Genomic DNA, 17,110 nt, shown 5'->3' on the forward strand with positions numbered 1-17,110 from the left:
CCGGGCAGGTTTAAGTGAGGAGAGGGGCTGGCCCAGGGAACGGGGGCGTCGCTGCGGGCGGGGACAGAGGAGACCCAGCCGCTCCCTGCCCGCCCGGCGGGTTGTTGCTGGGGCGGGAATCCCCGGCTCGCTCCTTCCGGGTGTAGGCGCCGCCTCCGCTCCGTTCCCGGAGCTTGAGGCGCGGGGGAGGTTTCAAAGCGCTCCTGGGGCGGCTCGCAGGGGTCTCTGCTCCCCACTATGTCGGTCTCGCCCGCGGCCCCGCCGGGGTCGCTGCCCATTAACCGGCTCGGGGAGCCGCTGCTCCGGCGGCTCAGTGGCGTGCTGGACCGCGCAGCTCCGGGCAGGGGCTGGAGAGACTTGGCGCAGCGAGCCGGGAGCCACGGCAGAGTCAAGCTGAGGTGAGGGCAGCCCCGGGGGCAGGAGCGGTGGGGTGCCTGGGGCTGGGGAGCCCGGGCGAGTCGGGACAGTGGGTCTGGCGCCGGGCGGGGGAGAGGCACATGGGGCAGGCTCAGGTGAAACGAGCAGCGGGGGGAGCCGGGCATAGGGAGGGGAGGGGGTCAGGTGAGGCTGTGGCTGGGGGGTCATAGAATCATAGAACATCAGGGTTGGAAGGGACCTCAGGAGGTCATCTAGTCCAACCCCCTGCTCAAAGCAGGACCAATCCCCAACAAAATCATCCCAGCCAGGGCTTTGTGCCTGACCTTAAAAACCTCTAAGGAAGGCGATTCCACCACCTCCCGAGGTAATCCCATTCCAGTGCTTCACCACCCTCCTAGTGAAAAAGTTTTTCCTAATATCCAACCTAGACCTCCCCCATTGCCACTTGAGACCATTACTCCTTGTTCTGTCATCTGGTACCACTGAGAACAGTTTAGATCCATACTCTTTGGAACCTCCTTTTAGGTAGTTGAAAGCAGCTATCAAATCCCCCCTCATTCTTCTCTTCTGCAGACTCAACAATCCCAGTTCCCTCAGCCTCTCCTCATAAGTCATGTGCTCCAGCCCCCTAATCATTTTTGTTGCCCTCTGCTGGACTCTTTCCAATTTTTCCACATCCTCCCTGTAGTGTGGGGCCCCAAATTGGACACAGTACTCCAGATGAGGCCTCACCAGTGTCGAATAGAGGGGAACGATCACGTCCCTTGATCTGCTGGCAATGCCCCTACTTATATAGCCCAAAATGCCATTAGCCTTCTTGGCAACAAGGGCACACTGTTGACTCGTATCCAGCTTCTCGTCCACTGTAACTCCTAGGTCCTTTTCTGCAGAACTGCTTCCTAGCCATTCGGTCCCTAGTCTGTAACAGTGAATGGGATTCTTCTGTCCTAAGTGCAGGACTCTGCACAGGGAGGGGAGCGCCCACGGGGGTCAGGTGAGAGTGTGTGTCAGGGTTCCTTCCCCACTCTGAACTCTGGGGTACAGATGTGGGGACCCTCATGAAAGACCCCCTAAGCTTATTTTTACCAAATTAGGTTAAAACTTCTCCAAGGCACAAATTTGCTTCCTTGTCTTAGCATCGCTGCCACCACCACCAAGTGATTTAAACAAACAGTCAGGGAGGGCCACTTGGGGGGATATTTGGGGAAGGTAGGGCTCCAAGCCCCTACACCCCCTTTCCTGGGGAGGCTTGAGAATAATATCCTCACCAATTGGTACAGGTGAACACAGACCCAAACCCTTGGATCTTAAGAACAATGAAAAATCAATCAGGTTCTTAAAAGAAGAATTTTAATTAAAGAAAAGGTAAAAGAATCACCTCTGTAAAATCAGGATGGTAAGTACTTTACAGAATAACAAAAGACTCAAGAACACAGGGGATTTCCCCTCTAGGCAAAACCTTAAATTTACAAAAACAGGGATAAATCTACCTCTTAGCACAGGGAAAATTCACAAGCTAAAACAAAAGATAATCTAACGCATTTCTTTTCTGCTATTACTTACTATTTCTGCAAGACTAGATGCTTAGTTCATATATAGTTTAGGGAGATGTATTTTTTCCTGGCTGGCTCTGAGAGAGACAGACCAAAACCTTCCCCCACAGATTTGAAAGTATCTTCTCCCCTTATTGGTCCTTTTGGTCAGGAGTCAACCAGGTTATCTGAGCTTCTTAACCCTTTACAGGTAAAAAAGGAATTAACCCTTTACAGGGTAAAGAGGGATTTTATGCTACCCTTAACTGTATGTTTATGACAGGTGGCTGGGGGTCCTGGCACAGGCAGTGGGAAAGCCCTGGGGTGTTAGGTGAAGGTGTGGCTGGGTTCCCTAGCACAGGCAGTGGGAAAGCCACAGGAGGGTCAGGTGAGGGTATGGCTGGGGGCCCTGGCACAAGCAGTGGGAGAGCTGTTGCTGGGGCAATGTCACCTCAAGGAAGAGACTTTGGAGCATGTAGTGAGGAAGCCACAATATGCTCTGGTGAATGCTCAGGCAAGGAGTGCTTGGCATGCACACTTGGGGTGCTTTAGCAGTGACAGGTGCAGATTCTCAGTAGGTTCCTAGCTGAGTGCAGGGGTGGGCAGCTGCTACAGGGAACAAATTTAAGGATCCATGCAAGGCTTGACACAGAGACATAAGCCACTTGGGGCAAGCGGACCACGTGAGCAACAGATTTGCTGTATGCAACATGTGGTGATGATCTGTTGTGATGGGATGCACTGTCTTATTGGTTTCATGCTTGTGGCTAAAATGCCCACTGTTCTTATTCTGAAAGGTAGATGAATTATTCTCTTGGCAGTTTGACAAAGAAGTTTAATGATGTAACTGCTTTGCAGAATAAGTAACACTACAGTCTGAAGTGGTATATCTACTGTTCTTACAGAGACAACAGGAAGACAAACATGAAAACTGTTGCAAGGGAAAAAATATATGGGTACAAATTGGTCTGCTTTGTATTCTTCCTGCCAGGATGTCTTCACGCTCCTCTGCTACTGAAGTTTATTGAATCTTACATTACATTAGTGTCTTTTTTTCCCCAAGAGTATAAAAACCTTTTCCCATCACAACCTTATCAATTATTCTGTAGCAAGTACACGGTAATTAAATAAAAGGGTTCTAAACAGACCTTACTTGTGGTGACATATGACTTCATGTATTTCCAAAACTTTGATCCTCTCCTAATTCTTCACATTTTGAGACTATCCAGAAAAGGTTATAATACTCACTTCTGTGATTAGAAGTGGCTCTGAAAGCTTAAGACTGAAGTTTTAATGCATGGATCTCTACATCTGGAATTACAGATTGGCAATGAAGTGTAGATTCATCGAGTTTAAGGGCAGAAGGGACCTTCGTGATCATCTAGTCTGACCTTCTGCACATTGCAGGCCACAGAACCTTACCCACTCCTGAAATAGACCCCTAACCTCTGGTTGAGTGACTGAAGTCCTCAAATCATGGTTTAAAAACTTAAAGTTACAGAGCATTCACCATTTGCACTAGTTTAAACCTCCAAGTGACCCATGCCCCATGCTGCAGAGGAAGGCAAACCCTCAGACCCCCCCATGGTCTCCGCCAATCTGACCTGGGGGAAAATTCCTTCTGACCCAAATATGGTGATCAGTTAGATCCTGAGCATGTGGGCAAGACCCACTAGGCAAGTGTCTAATATTTAATCTTTATTAAACTATAGCAGTACATCAGTGATGAAAGCATCATATCTGAAATAGTGTCTTCCTGGAACCACAGTTTAAATCCTGCTATTGGTGACTCATTGTTTATTGCTTCTGAAGGAGGCATACTGTAAACGGAAAGGTTTTTGCAAAGGTATTTGGTTTTTCAGAAGAGATTGTGAAAAGAGAAGTCCTGCCTACAAGTGTAGGAGTCTACCCAGTGTATTGGGTAGAATTGCCATTCACGCAAATATCCTTTGTGTGGCATGCAGTTCACCTTCATTTCAAGCAGCTTAATTAAAGTGGTGGTGTATGATTTGTATACAGTTGTCATGTGTTTTGAAATCCTTTTGACCTGAGATGCTGCATATGTGTAAGATACTTTAAATACTTCCAGGAAACAATATAATATAGAACTGGGAACATACCTCACATTAGTGGAATAATCTCTGCTAGATTATATATGTAAATCCACCGCTTAATGGGAGTCAGAAGTGTACATTAGGAAGATCTTGTATTTGTAGTAATGAACACCAGATTCCTATCAGTAATTTCCTCTGAAAAAATTAATATTTACTTTCATATATTCAGTTTTATCAATATTTCCTTACAAGGCCATCTCATCGGGGGCAAAATTAGGTAGGAGTGTAGTACAGAGATCAGGTTTCTCTTTCTCCATTTTTAATTGATCACTTGGCATGCATACAAATGCACTTAATATATTTGTTTTATTTTAATTTTTGCAGTTCTCTGGAGTTGGAACAATGTTCTCTCAAAGTACTGGAGCCAGAAGGAAGCCCCAGTTGGAGTCTCCTGAGACTACTGGGTGAAAGGGGTTGCACTGTGCTGGAACTGATGGAATTCTTACAGGCCCTGGAACACACAGAGGCTCTTCAGTATCTCAGTCCTCCAGGTTAATTTTCATTCTTAAATTCACCATATATATGCATTATCCTGGATACTCACTGGGGTGAAAGGTCCTATAGTGTGTAGAAGCATTTATAGGTAAAAGCTAGCAATACTATTTAAGAATCCAGAATAAAGTGTTAGGAACAGATGGGCAGAACAGAAGAGTCTGTTGTGAAGACAATAGGTATATTTGGGAGGGAAGGTAGATTGTTTGCTTACTTAGTTATTTAAAAAGTAAGGTTTTTTTTTTTTTTTTTTTTTTTTACTACTGTAAGCCCTGCAGCCAGGACCACACAGAAGTCTGGAAGAGTGGATTCTTTTCAGTCTCGTGTATCAACAGAGAACTGTCACTGGTCTACACTTAAAATTTGGATCAACCTAACTGGGTTGCTCAGGGGTGTGAAAAATTCACACTCCTGAATGCCTTAGTTAAGCCAACTTAAGCCCCCCATTGTAGACCTGGCTAGGTCAATGGAAAAATTCTTCACTCAACCAAACTGCTGCATGGGAAGGTGGATTACCTATATAAATGGAAAAACCCTTCTGTCGATGTAGGAAGCATCTATGCTATAGAGGCATAGTGCCCATACACGTCTGCCGACGGGGGGGGCAATTGCCCAGGGGCCCCCGGCCACCGCTGCTGTCGCAGTAGCGGCAGCCGGGAGCCCCCAGGCCCTTTTAAATTGCCTGAGCAAGCCGCAGGGCTCCTAGGCATGCCCGACCGCTTCGGGCCCTGTGCTTGGGAGGCCCCGGGGGCTGGCGCAATTGGCCAGTGCAGTCTGTCCTGTAAGTGACAGGCAGTCCCAGAAGTGATGGATTCGTCACTTCCGCCCCAGGCCCTCCACCCTCTTTCCCCTCAGGATGGCCCTGGCCCTGGGGCCCGGAATTGCTGTCAGCAGGCCTGTGCCCATAGTATAGGTATGGCCTAAGACTTCTGTTGACCTAGCTATTGCCTTTCGGAGACGTGGATTAACTGCATTGATAGAAAAACCCCTTCCGTTGATGTAGGAAGCATTTAAACTATGGCACTACAGCAGCATGGCTGCCATGCTGTAACTGTGCAGCTGAAGTGTAGACATAACCCGAGTAAACTTATTACTGAGGTTGGAGCCCTCGTTGTTTGCAGCTGTCCTTTATTACACAAAACAAGGCTAACAAAAAAAAGGGGGAGGGATAGCTCAGTGGTTTGAGCATTGGCCTGCTAAACCCAGGGTTGTGAGTTCAATCCTTGAGGGGGCCATTTAGGGATCTGGGGCAAAAATCTGTCTGGGGGGATTGGTTCTGCTTTGAGCAGGGGGGGTTGGACTAGATGACCTCCTGAGGTCCCTTCCAACCCTGATATTCTATGAAAATGGGGTGCTGATCCTTAATTTGGGTTCCTAGATGCTATGCAAATGATAAATTTCAACAGAATTCTTGTGTGTTAAAATAGCAGATCTATGAGGGAGACCACAATTGAGCAGTCATCTTGCTGAATCTAGTCTTTTACTGTGTTTTGATGATATCTCGTTATGAATTCTAGATAGTAACTAATGAGATATTTCACAAACAGAAAAAGTTAATGTATGGACAAGAGCAATAGTCAGAATCATAGGTGAGTTTTGTACTCCTTGTCCCTCATTTATGAGAATAAATGTGTTTTTCATTACTACCTATAATGTATTCCAAAAACACATGGCCAAATTCTGTTTTGTTATATAAATTGGCCCCCTAACATTAGCTTTTATAGTTTGAAACCTTAAATCTGTGTAGAATTCATACAGGAATTGTTGTTTTAAGAGAAATTAATCTAGTTATCCTGTTCTGTTTCTTAAATCGGCTATGTGGGAATAACAGTGTTTTAGACTCACTGTGCCTACGTTTTTACAATTGAATTATTGCTTTTGCCAAGATCAGTATTAGAACTGCAATGTGTTGCTTTGTGTAAAAGGAGGATAATGTGAAGAATTCAAAGGTATAATGAACTTTTGTGACAGTCTAAATGAACGTGAATCTGCGTAAACCTACTAAGGCCAGGTCTACACTCAAGACTTTTGCAAGTATAGCAATGTCTGGTACGGAAGTGATTTGGGGAGATGGGGCAACATTTCTATACTGGGAAAATCCCTAGTGTAAGTGGAGAAATGTGGGCTTGACAGAAGTACCATTAAGTGGATACATAATTGGTTAAACAACCACAAACAAAGAGTAACTATTAATGGAATAACGTCAGATTGGAGAGAGGTCTCAAGTGGGGTTCCACAGGGATCTATTTTGGGCCTGGTGTTGTTTAACACCTTTATTGGTTATCTGGATGTAGGTATAGAGAGCATGCTGATCAAGTTTGCAGATGACACAAAACTGGGGGGTGATTTGCCAATACTTTAGACGATAGAGCTAAAATTCAGAGGGATCTTGATAAATTGGAGAACTGGCCTATAGACAACAAAATGAAATTCAACAAAGACAAATGTAAAGTGCTACGCTTAGGGACAAAAAAACAAATACACAAATACAGAATGGGGGAAAACTGGCTTGGCAGCAGCACTGTTGAGAAGGATCTGGGAGTTGTGGTGGATCACAATCTCAACATGAGTCAGCAATGTAATACTGTTGCAAAACAAGCAAATGCAATTTTAGGTTGCATTAATAGATGCATAGCATGCAAGTCATGGCAGGTGATAGTACTGTACCACTCTACTCGGCACTGGTTAGGCCTCAGCTGGAGTACGGTGTCCAATGTTGGTCACCAGTGTATAGAAAGGATGTAGAGAAACTGGAAAGGATCCAGAGGCCAGCGATAAAGATGATTAAAGGGATGAAATGCAAGGCATATGAGCAAAGGCTGAAGGCTAGTTTGGAAAAGAGGAGATTAAGGGGGATATGATAGTAGTCTTCAGATACTTGAAAGGCTGCCATAAAAAAGATGGAGAAAAGTTGTTCTCTTTTGCCACAGAGGGCAGGACAAGAGGCAATGGGTTCAAACTACAGCATAGCAGATTTAGATAAAATCTCAGGAAAAACTTCCTAAGTGTAAGAACAGTAAGACAATGGAACAGACTGCCTCAGGAGGTTGTGGAAGCTGCTTCACTGGAGGTTTTCAAAAGGATGTCTTGGATGGTGTAGACACAATAAATCCTGCATTTTGGCAAGGGGTTAGACTAGATGACTCTTGCAGTCCCTTCTATCCCTATGATTCTAAGTGTAATTATACCAACATAAAGTGCTTTTGCCAGTATACCTTACTGAATCTGTAAAAGTTATATTGACAAAATCACATTTTTGATGGCATAAGCTGCATCTACACTAGGAGGGTTTGCCAGTATAGCTATAGCAGCAAACTCTTTCTAGTGTAGACCTGGTCTGAGTAAAAGAAAGTGTAAAGTAATGAACAGGTGAAAACATGGGGGTTTTTGCTTTTGTTTTGGGTGCACAAGGAAGGAAGGAGAAATCTCATCCCCTAGGTTATGATTGTGGGAACATAAACAATGATCTGGTCATGCTCCGCAATAACAGTAGCCAGGGAAACAATTCATTGTGTGTGTGTAAGGAATGAGTATGCCTGAGGAGGAGAATGTTAAAGAAATTAAGATGGTCCAGACATTCCTTTCTCTAGATTACTTACTGTATGCCCTAAAATGTGCAGTCATGTGCAGACAAGAATTTACATCTTAATGTGCTCTATCTTGTTAGGGATATGCACTTAAGATACAATCAGGCAATTTAGTAAGCTATATGCTTGTTGGAGTTAGACCTTCCTATGGTCTAGGAACTTCCTTTGATATTGTGCCTCCTTTGAGCAGGACGCAAAGAAGCTGGGTCTGTTTGTAATGTCCAGGAGATCTGTTTGGGATCTGATTAGACTTGAGGTACATTTACAGTGCAATAAAAGACCCACAGCATAGCCATGGCTGGCCTAGGTCAGCTGGCTCAGTCTGCGGGGCTAAAAATTGCAGAGTTGTAGATGTTTAGGGTTGAGTTAGAGCCTGGACTCTGAAACCCCATGAAGGGGGTAGGTCTCAGAGCCTGGATTCCAGCTTGACCCTAGACATCTGCGTTGTATATTTTAGCCCCACAGTCTGGCCTCTGAGCCTTAGTGCCACAGGTTTTTTATTGCTGCATAGATATTCTAAAAGCGTTCCTGGGAAGATAACTTCATTGATAGACGAGCTTTATAATGGAACAGAAAGCTGCATTTGAGTCAGTTGGGTTTCCTATCCCCATAGGAGTGTGGCAAGGCTTTGTTTTGTCATCATTGTTCAATATTAGTGTTGATGGATTGATGGATAAGTTTTGAGGGGGCAGTTGGAAGTGAGCTGAATGCCAGTTTGCTTTGAGATCTTGAATGACCTTGTCTTTTTGGCTCAGTTTGGTAAATTGCTGCAGTTTATGGCCAGTCTGGTCAGGCAAGAAGCATCATGCATTGGTTTGGTTATTAATCCAGATAAAACTAAGTCCCTGGCCATTATCAGGCAGCCTCTTCCATATTACAACCAGCTCAATATTAACCTTTCTGGACAGAACATCAAGCAGGTGGCAGCTGTCAGATATTTGGGCACAGTGTCATAGATAGTGCTGGAGGATGCTTGAAAGATATAGATGCTTGTATAGCAGCAGCAGTTGCTGCTGTGTTTCGGCCCTTCAGTGACCTCTATTGAGACATTGTGATGTCAAGATTGCTGCAAAGCTGTGGGTCTGTAGAACCACAGTTACACCAACTCTGTTTTATGGCAATGAAATATGGGTGATGAGGAAAGCTGGAAGAACATCAGATTAATGTTTTTGATTCATGTCTTTGTCCACTGCTTTATAATGAGTGGCAGGACAAGATTAGAAATGAGGATGTTCCAAGCCAAAGCTAGCAACCACGTCTATCAGCATTGGTTTGGTTTCAGTGGCTTTTTTGTTAGGGACATATTAGAATGGAAGATCAACAAATTCCAAAGAGTGTGTCAAGGAATGCTGCTACACAGGTGGTGATCGTAGATGTCAAAAGCTTAGTTGGTGTGACAGGATAGCCAGTGATGGACGTGAACTGAATATACAACCACACCACTTTAAATGCTTTGCCAGAGATCAATTTGGGTGGTGCTCAGTTTGCAAGAATGCCATGTCCCTTTGGGATTTCCCTTGATGATGACTGAGATCCTTTTTTGTAGTGGATAAGATCAAGAGTCTATTCCTAGTATTGAGACTAATAAGCAATAAAGAAAAGTTGTCTTATCCTGTCCCAAAAGATGTCACATCTGGACAACTTGATAAATGACTAACGGGGACTCTTTGGATTGGGCGACAACTGTTTCTGTTCATCAGCTTCCTTTATCACATAAAACCTTAATACAATTTATTTTAATAAAGTCATCATTAGACATTCGCAGCAATGTCATCTAGGTGATACTGATATACTGTTCTCAGCCAGCCCTGTGTTGGTCTCAGTCAGGGTATGTCTTCACTAAAGAGATAACTCAAGTTACCTACGTTAGAGTTACAGCTCTTGAGTTAACCTAGTTTGAGTGAGAGTGGCTGCTCTGCAAAATAACACTTGAGTTGCTGTGTCCACACTAGCACTGCACATACTTGTGGGTGGCACTAAGATTTCTGGGGACATATCCAATGGATCTTAGCGCTGTAGTAATCTGAGCTGCACTGTGAATTGGTCTGCAGTATAATGTGCGAGAACATGTCTGTCCTTTCTGGGCCGGGGGAGAGGGGTGGGGGGGACTCATGGGAAGTCACTGGAGGACTAATGGCACTCAAGTGCTGCTAGCCTGTATCCACTCTTCAGAGTGGTCATGAGAGCAGCTGAGGCGTTGTGCTCACTTGAGCTTTTGCCTGTGTCTCCTCTTGGGCGAGCCAACTCAAGTTAAATGCACCACCACATTCAGGCCATTGTCTACACCAGTGGTTCTCAACCAGGAGTACACAGAGGTCTTCCAGGGGGTACATCAACTCATTTAGATAGTTGCCTAGTTTTACAAAAGGCTACATAAAAAGTACTAGCAAAGTCAGTACAAACTAAAATTTCATACAGACAAAATGAGAAAGTAACCAATTTTTCAGCAATAGTATGCTGACACACTTTATATGTCTGATTTTTGTAAGCAAGTAGTTTTTTAACTGAGGTGAAACTTGGGGTACACGATAAATCAGACTCCTGAAAGGGGTACAGTAGTCTGGAAAGGTTGAGAACCACTGGTCCACACTACAGATCCCTTGCTGGTATGGCTGTGCCAGCATAGCAGTTCCGGCAGACCCTGCTAGTAGAGATGTGGCATAAGCTGGAAGAACTTCATCTGCTGACATAGCTACATCTTTGCCCCTAATGACATTGCTGACAGAACAGTGCTTCTGACAACACAGCTATAGTTGAATCTACATTGGGGTTTTGCTGATGTAGCTGGCTGAAGTGTGTGGGTTGTTGTCCCCTGCTATGCGCCTGCCCCTTCTCTCACACCGCCCCTCACCCCCCAATGTTCCTAGCCCACATCTGTGCTGGCAAAACTTTGGGTACGTCTATACTTACCTCCGGATCCGGCGGTAAGCAATCCATCTTCTGGGATCGATCCCAGAAGTGCTCGCCGTCGACGCCAGTACTCCTGCTCCGCGAGAGGAGTACGTGGAGTCGACGGGGGAGTCGACTTCAGCTACGTTATTAACGTAGCTGAAGTTGCGTATCTTAGTTCGAAGTGGGGGGTTAGTGTGGACCAGGCCTTTGTAGTGTAGACCAGGCCTTAAAGCAGGGATGTTGGGTATGTACACAAGTCAAAATGGGGCAACGCTCTAGTTAAGTATGCAGTGAAGACAAGCTCTCGGAGTCTGGGAAGAGCAGTTACAGCTTTAGCAACCTGATCCCTATTGCATCTCATGGCTGTAAATCACTTCCTATCAGTGGTGGCGTTGGACCTGAGTCAGACGAAGCCAGAGTGAATGTATCCCTATGTTGGTGACTCAACAGGACACCCAAATTGGTCTGACTTTCCAGGACCCACTCTCAGCTCTGCTGATAGGCCAGCCTATGACAATATGTAATTCATTCTAGAATGAGGACAGTACAATCCATCAAAAAGGTGTAACCTCATCTATCTTGTTTAACTAAGGGTTATTTGGCTAGATCTGCTGGCTTAGAGTGACCCTGATAATTCAGACCCCAAGGTTTTGATAAAGACAAAGCAAATGTTAAGACTGATTCTAACAAACAGCTTTTATAAATAGTAGAATTTTCCTGGGTTTGGGTTCTGTAACTCCTGATAATTATCCAGGTTTTTACTCCTAGAAACTTGGATTGGCCCTGAACTTTAGGTCAAAATGTACAGGTAATTCCCTCAGTTTGATCTGATGATCCAAGCAAGATTGATTGCACAAATTTACTTGAATGTTGTGTACGTTTCTTTTCTTAAAGTTGGTGGTTGGATCATTTTAATGTCACAATTGAGTAGCTGTCTTTGTTAATTATCATGGGTGTTGCTATAGACTTTTCTTTCTAAGCTTAGTTTCACCCTAAGCAAATTTTTCCTGAACCTACACATCAACTGAATAACCTGTTAACTATTCATGCTATAGGGTAGTCTCTTTGAAAGTGATGCACCTGTGCAATGAAGACAAGGGAGTTGCACAGGTATAACTGAGGGTACAATTTTGCTGGAAGAATCTTCTTACTGGTGGTGATGCCCAAGAAAATAGACAGATTTATCCATCATCTTCACATGTATAGAATATTGCTACATGTGCCTCCAGCAATGGCTTACCTGCCTGCTGTCTCAGTTTTCTCCCAGCTAAACTAAAAAAAAATAAACCTTCCCCTTTTGGGATAACAAAAATCCAAACAATATCTTCCTTCCCTGTGTCATTCATTTGCCTATTCTGTCTCCTGGAGTTCTGTGGTAAAATCAACAAACCAAATCCAAAGAAGAAACTTCCTTCCCAATCTCCCCTTGGTTTACTGGCTCCCTATTCAGGAAGGACAAGGGCTCCACTGGCAGACTGTGTGCAATAATACTGCCCAGCCTTCTGTAACCTCAGTGAGTCATACTGGTTGAAACTCAGGCAGAGGTATTTGCTGCCTCAAGTTCTCTTCCCATGACAACGTAGGCAAGTCAGTCTGAATTTGTTCAATGTTGAGGTTGAGTTTATTCAGAACTGACACTTAGTTTACAAGTAAAAAGATTATTTGACCCTATGTAGAAATCGGTGAAAGATGACAAACAGAAATCATGACACAGCAGTTTTAGCCACTTTTCAAGGTAAAACCACACGTTGACTTCTGTATTTCATCTTTCAGAGGAACTTCATGAAGCAGTAAAACCCATTTGTAATCTCTTACAAAGTAGTGCAAAAATTATATATCTTAAAAATATTCTTATAGTAAGAGGTAATTGTATTATGCTAAAAATTCTGAATCAGTTTTCTCAGAACTTGCTAGTGTTACTGTAATATCTCCACAGAATTTGGTTTTCTTACATATTAAAATGTTAGTGACAACTGGAGCTGATTTAAAAGAAATTTCTGGAAATTTTTGAAAATTCAGAACTTTTTTTTTTATTTTTTAATACTTGAGTTTGTTCCAGTTTTTCTGTAGAAGTATTGACTTTTTAAAAAAAAAAAAAAAAATCTTTTTCAAAATTTACATTTGAAAATTAAATGATTTACTTAAGTAATTATAAAGTTCCCATCATGGCTGTATCTGAGTGTCTCACAAACCTTTAATGTGTCTACCTTGTAATCACCTAGAGGATAGTAGAGTTGTAAGGAATAGCCAGCATAGATTTGTAAAAAACAAATCATACCAAACAAATCTCAGTTCCTTTTTTGACAGGGTTACTGGTTTACTGGATGGGGGGAAGCAATAGATGTGATTATATCTTGATTTTAGTAAGGCTTTTGATACAGTCCCACGTAACAGCCTCATAAGGAAACTAGGAAAATGTGGTCTAGATGAAATTACTATGAAGTGGATCATAGAATCATAGAATATCAGGGTTGGAAGGGACCTCACGAGGTCATCTAGTCCAACCCCCTGCTCAAAGCAGAACCAATCTCCAACTAAATCATCCCAGCCAGGGCTTTGTCAAGCCTGACCTTAAAAACCTCTAAGGAAGAAGATTCCACCACCTCCCTGGGTAACCCATTCCAGTGCTTCACCACCCTCCTAGTGAAAAAGTTTTTCCTAATATCCAACCTAAACCTCCCCCACTGCAACTTGAGACCATTACTCCTTGTTCTGTCATCTAGTACCACTGAGAACAGTCTAGATCCATCCTCTTTGGAACCCCCTTTCAGGTAGTTGAAAGCAGCTATCAAATCCTCCCTTATTCTTTTCTTCTGCAGACTAAACAATCCGAGTTCCCTCAGCCTCTCCTCAAAAGTCATGTGTTCCAGCCCGCTAATCATTTTTGTTGCCCTCCGCTGGACTCTTTCCAATTTTTCCACATCCTTCTTGTAGTGTGGGGCCCCAAACTGGACACAGTACTCCAGATGAGGCCTCACCAGTGTCGAATAGAGGGGAACGATCACGTCCCTAGATCTGCTGGCAATGCCCCTACTTTTACAGCCCCAAATGCCGTTAGCCTTCTTGGCAACAAGGGCACACTGTCGACTCATATCCAGCTTCTCTTCCACTGTAACCCCTAGGTCCTTTTCTGCAGAACTGCTGCCTAGCCATTCGGTCCCTAGTCTGTAGCAGTGCATGGGATTCTTCCATCCTAAGTGCAGGACTCTTCACTTGTCCTTGTTGAACCTCATCAGGTTTCTTTTGGCCCAATCCTCTAATTTGTCTATGTCCCTCTGTATCTTATCCCTACCCTCTAGTGTATCTACCACTCCTCCCAGTTTAGTGTCATCTGCAAACTTGCTGAGAGTGCAATCCACACCATCCTCCAGATCATTAAGGAAGATATTGAACAAAATCGACCTTTGTGGCACTCTGCTTGATACCGGCTGCCAACTAGACATGACACCATTGATCACTACCCGTTGAGCCCGATGATCTAGCCAGCTTTCTATCCACCTTATAGTCCATTCATCCAGCCCATACTTCTTTAACTTGCTGGCAAGAATACTGTGGGAGACCGTATCGAAAGCTTTGCTAAAGTCAAGGAATAACACATCCACTGCTTTCCCCTCATCCACAGAGCCAGTTATCTCCTCATAGAAGAATGTGCCACTGGTTGAAAGACCATGCTTAAAGAGTAGTTATTAACTGTTTCCTGTCAAACTAGGATCCTGCAGGGGTCCATCCTTGGTCCAGTACTATTCAGCATTTTCATTAATGGCTTGGATAATGGAGTGAAGAGTGAGAGTGTGCTTATTAAATTTGCAGATGACACCAAGTTGAGAGAGGTCACAAGCACTTTGGAGAAGAGGATTAGAATTCAATGTGACCTTGACAAATTGGAGAATTGGTCTGAAATCAACACGTGCAAAGTATTTCACTTAGGAAGGACAAATCAAGTGCACTGCTACAAAATGGGGAATAACTGCTAGGTGGTAGTACTGCTGAAAAGGATCTGGGGTTATAGTGGATCACAATATGATGCAGTTGTGAAAAGGCTAACATCATTCTGGGGTGTATTAACAAAAGTGGTGTAAGTAAAACATGCAAGTAATAGTCCTGCTCTACTCAGCACTGGTGAGGCCTCAGCTGGAGTCCTGTGACCAGTTCTGGGTGCCACACTTTAGGAAAGATGTGGACAAATTGGAGAGAGTCCAGAGAGCAACAGAAATGATAAAAGGTTTAGAAAAACCTAACCTATGAGGAAAGATTAAAATAATGGATATATTTAGTCTTTAGAAAAGACTGAGTGGGAACCTGATAGGTTTTCAAATATGTTAAGGGCTGTTGTAAAGAACAGAGAGATCAATTGTTTTTCAGATCCACTGAAGATAGATCAAGAAGTAATCAGCAGAAGGGAGATTTAGATTAGATATTAAGAAAAACTTCCTAATTATAAGGTTAATTAAGCTCTGGAATAGGTTTCCAAGGGAGGTTGTACAATACCCATCATTGGAGGTTTCTTAAAAACAGTTTAGACAAACACTTGTCAAGGATGATCTAGGTTTACTTGGTCCTGCCTCAGTGCTGGGGCTGGACTTGGTGATTTATCGAGGTCCCTTCCAGCCTTACATTTCTATGATTCTGTGATTCACAATACTCCTTTATGGTAGGAAAGTGCTATTATCCCCATTTTTACAGATGGGAAACTGAGGGACAGAGACTGAGGGCTTGTCTACATGGGGAAGCTATTTTAGGGTAAGTTAGTGTGAATTTAAAGTGTTATAGCTTTTCCACAATAACTCCCCAGTGGACACTTATGTTGGAGTAAGAGTATCCAGATGGGAAGCTATTGCAGAATAGCTTATTCCTTACTAACTATTCTGGTCAATTTCCCCATGCAGACAAGCCCTGAGTGACTTGCCCAAGATCACAGTAAGTCTGTGGTACAGCAGGAAACTGAACGCTGGTCTCCCAAATCTTAGGCTAATGCCCTAAGCACTGGACCTTCCTTCATGTCTACTTTCCTCATCTTGAAAAAATTCCCAGCATGTGACTAGACTGATCAATCAAAATAGGGGAAAAAGGCCCTCAACACACACACACGTTCACCGAAAAGCCAACAGGTGAATGCAGATATGTACACTTAAAATTTTTGTCAAAAATGCAAAAACCATTTTTGGGAAAAAAAGGTCTTCATGAAAATTCAGTTTAGAAATGTCCCTTTTTGACTAAAATAATTTTTGTTTGATAAATTCAACCATAGATGATGATGATGAGGTATCACAGTAACATATCAAGAACATAACAAAACATTTAAAGGGCCTGGTTCTCATTCATACTGATTCCCCTACGTTCCACTATGGCAGTGTATTGGGGCCCCATAGTGGGTGTAAGTGTAATTTGTGAATTCCTTTATATTTAATACATATTTTAAAAGAACTTGCCTAATGTACAAAAAGTTAAATCTTTTCTCTGGCAACAGACTCTCAACCTCAAGTTTGTTAAAATTGTGGCAGTAAAAATGTTAAATAAGGTAACAATTTTTAATATTTAAAAAAACCTTATTTAATCATCCATGTACCACTTACAACTAAACTTCATCACTGTATTTAAAATAAACAATTGACAATTGTAAAGTACTTGCAGTAGGTAGACTGCAAAAATACAGCAGCGCAGTTCTAATCGTACAACAATATTTAACTTACAAAAGACAAGTGGAAGCAAATTCATTGTTGTTGCAATGTCTTAACTTCTCCTTTTTTTTTTTTTTTTTTTTTAAAGGTATAAAGATTGTTGTACAGCCAGACCCTAAGTCAGTATTATCTGGACAAACAGTCAAGCTATGTTGTTGGGCAACTGGACATCCATTTCTGCATTATCAGTGGTTCAAAGAGGAAAAAGAGGTAATAACCAAATATAGGAAATCTCAAGGACTCGATGGAGGTATTGCATAAAAGTCAGTCTGCAGAATATAAATCCTTACAAAAAACTGGAGTCCATCTTCCCTCCTCCTCCAACTGGCTCAAAGATATTTTTAAGAACATTTATGGTGAAAGTTTCCAGATTGGCAACCCTGCAATAATCAGCGGGGTCACAGAGCGGAGCTCCTCTGGCCCCGGGACTGCAGCGG

The 17,110-nt window shown here is 43.2% G+C and overlaps 1 protein-coding gene across 1 annotated transcript in view; it reads left to right on the plus strand.

Annotated features, from left to right (window-relative positions):
* The first annotated feature begins 237 nt into the window (after positions 1 to 237).
* MALT1 (MALT1 paracaspase) overlaps positions 238 to 17,110 on the plus strand; it is a 68,452-nt gene continuing 51,579 nt past the window's right edge. Inside the window, exons 1-3 of the mRNA XM_029910908.1 lie at positions 238 to 398; positions 4,349 to 4,515; positions 16,762 to 16,883. Coding sequence (XP_029766768.1) covers positions 238 to 398; positions 4,349 to 4,515; positions 16,762 to 16,883 — 450 coding nt within the window. The remainder of the gene's footprint in view (positions 399 to 4,348; positions 4,516 to 16,761; positions 16,884 to 17,110) is intronic.

Source organism: Terrapene carolina, unplaced genomic scaffold (genome assembly GCF_002925995.2).
Source record: "Terrapene carolina triunguis isolate 2854851 unplaced genomic scaffold, T_m_triunguis-2.0 Scaffold69, whole genome shotgun sequence".
NCBI classification, from domain to species: domain Eukaryota; kingdom Metazoa; phylum Chordata; order Testudines; family Emydidae; genus Terrapene; species Terrapene triunguis.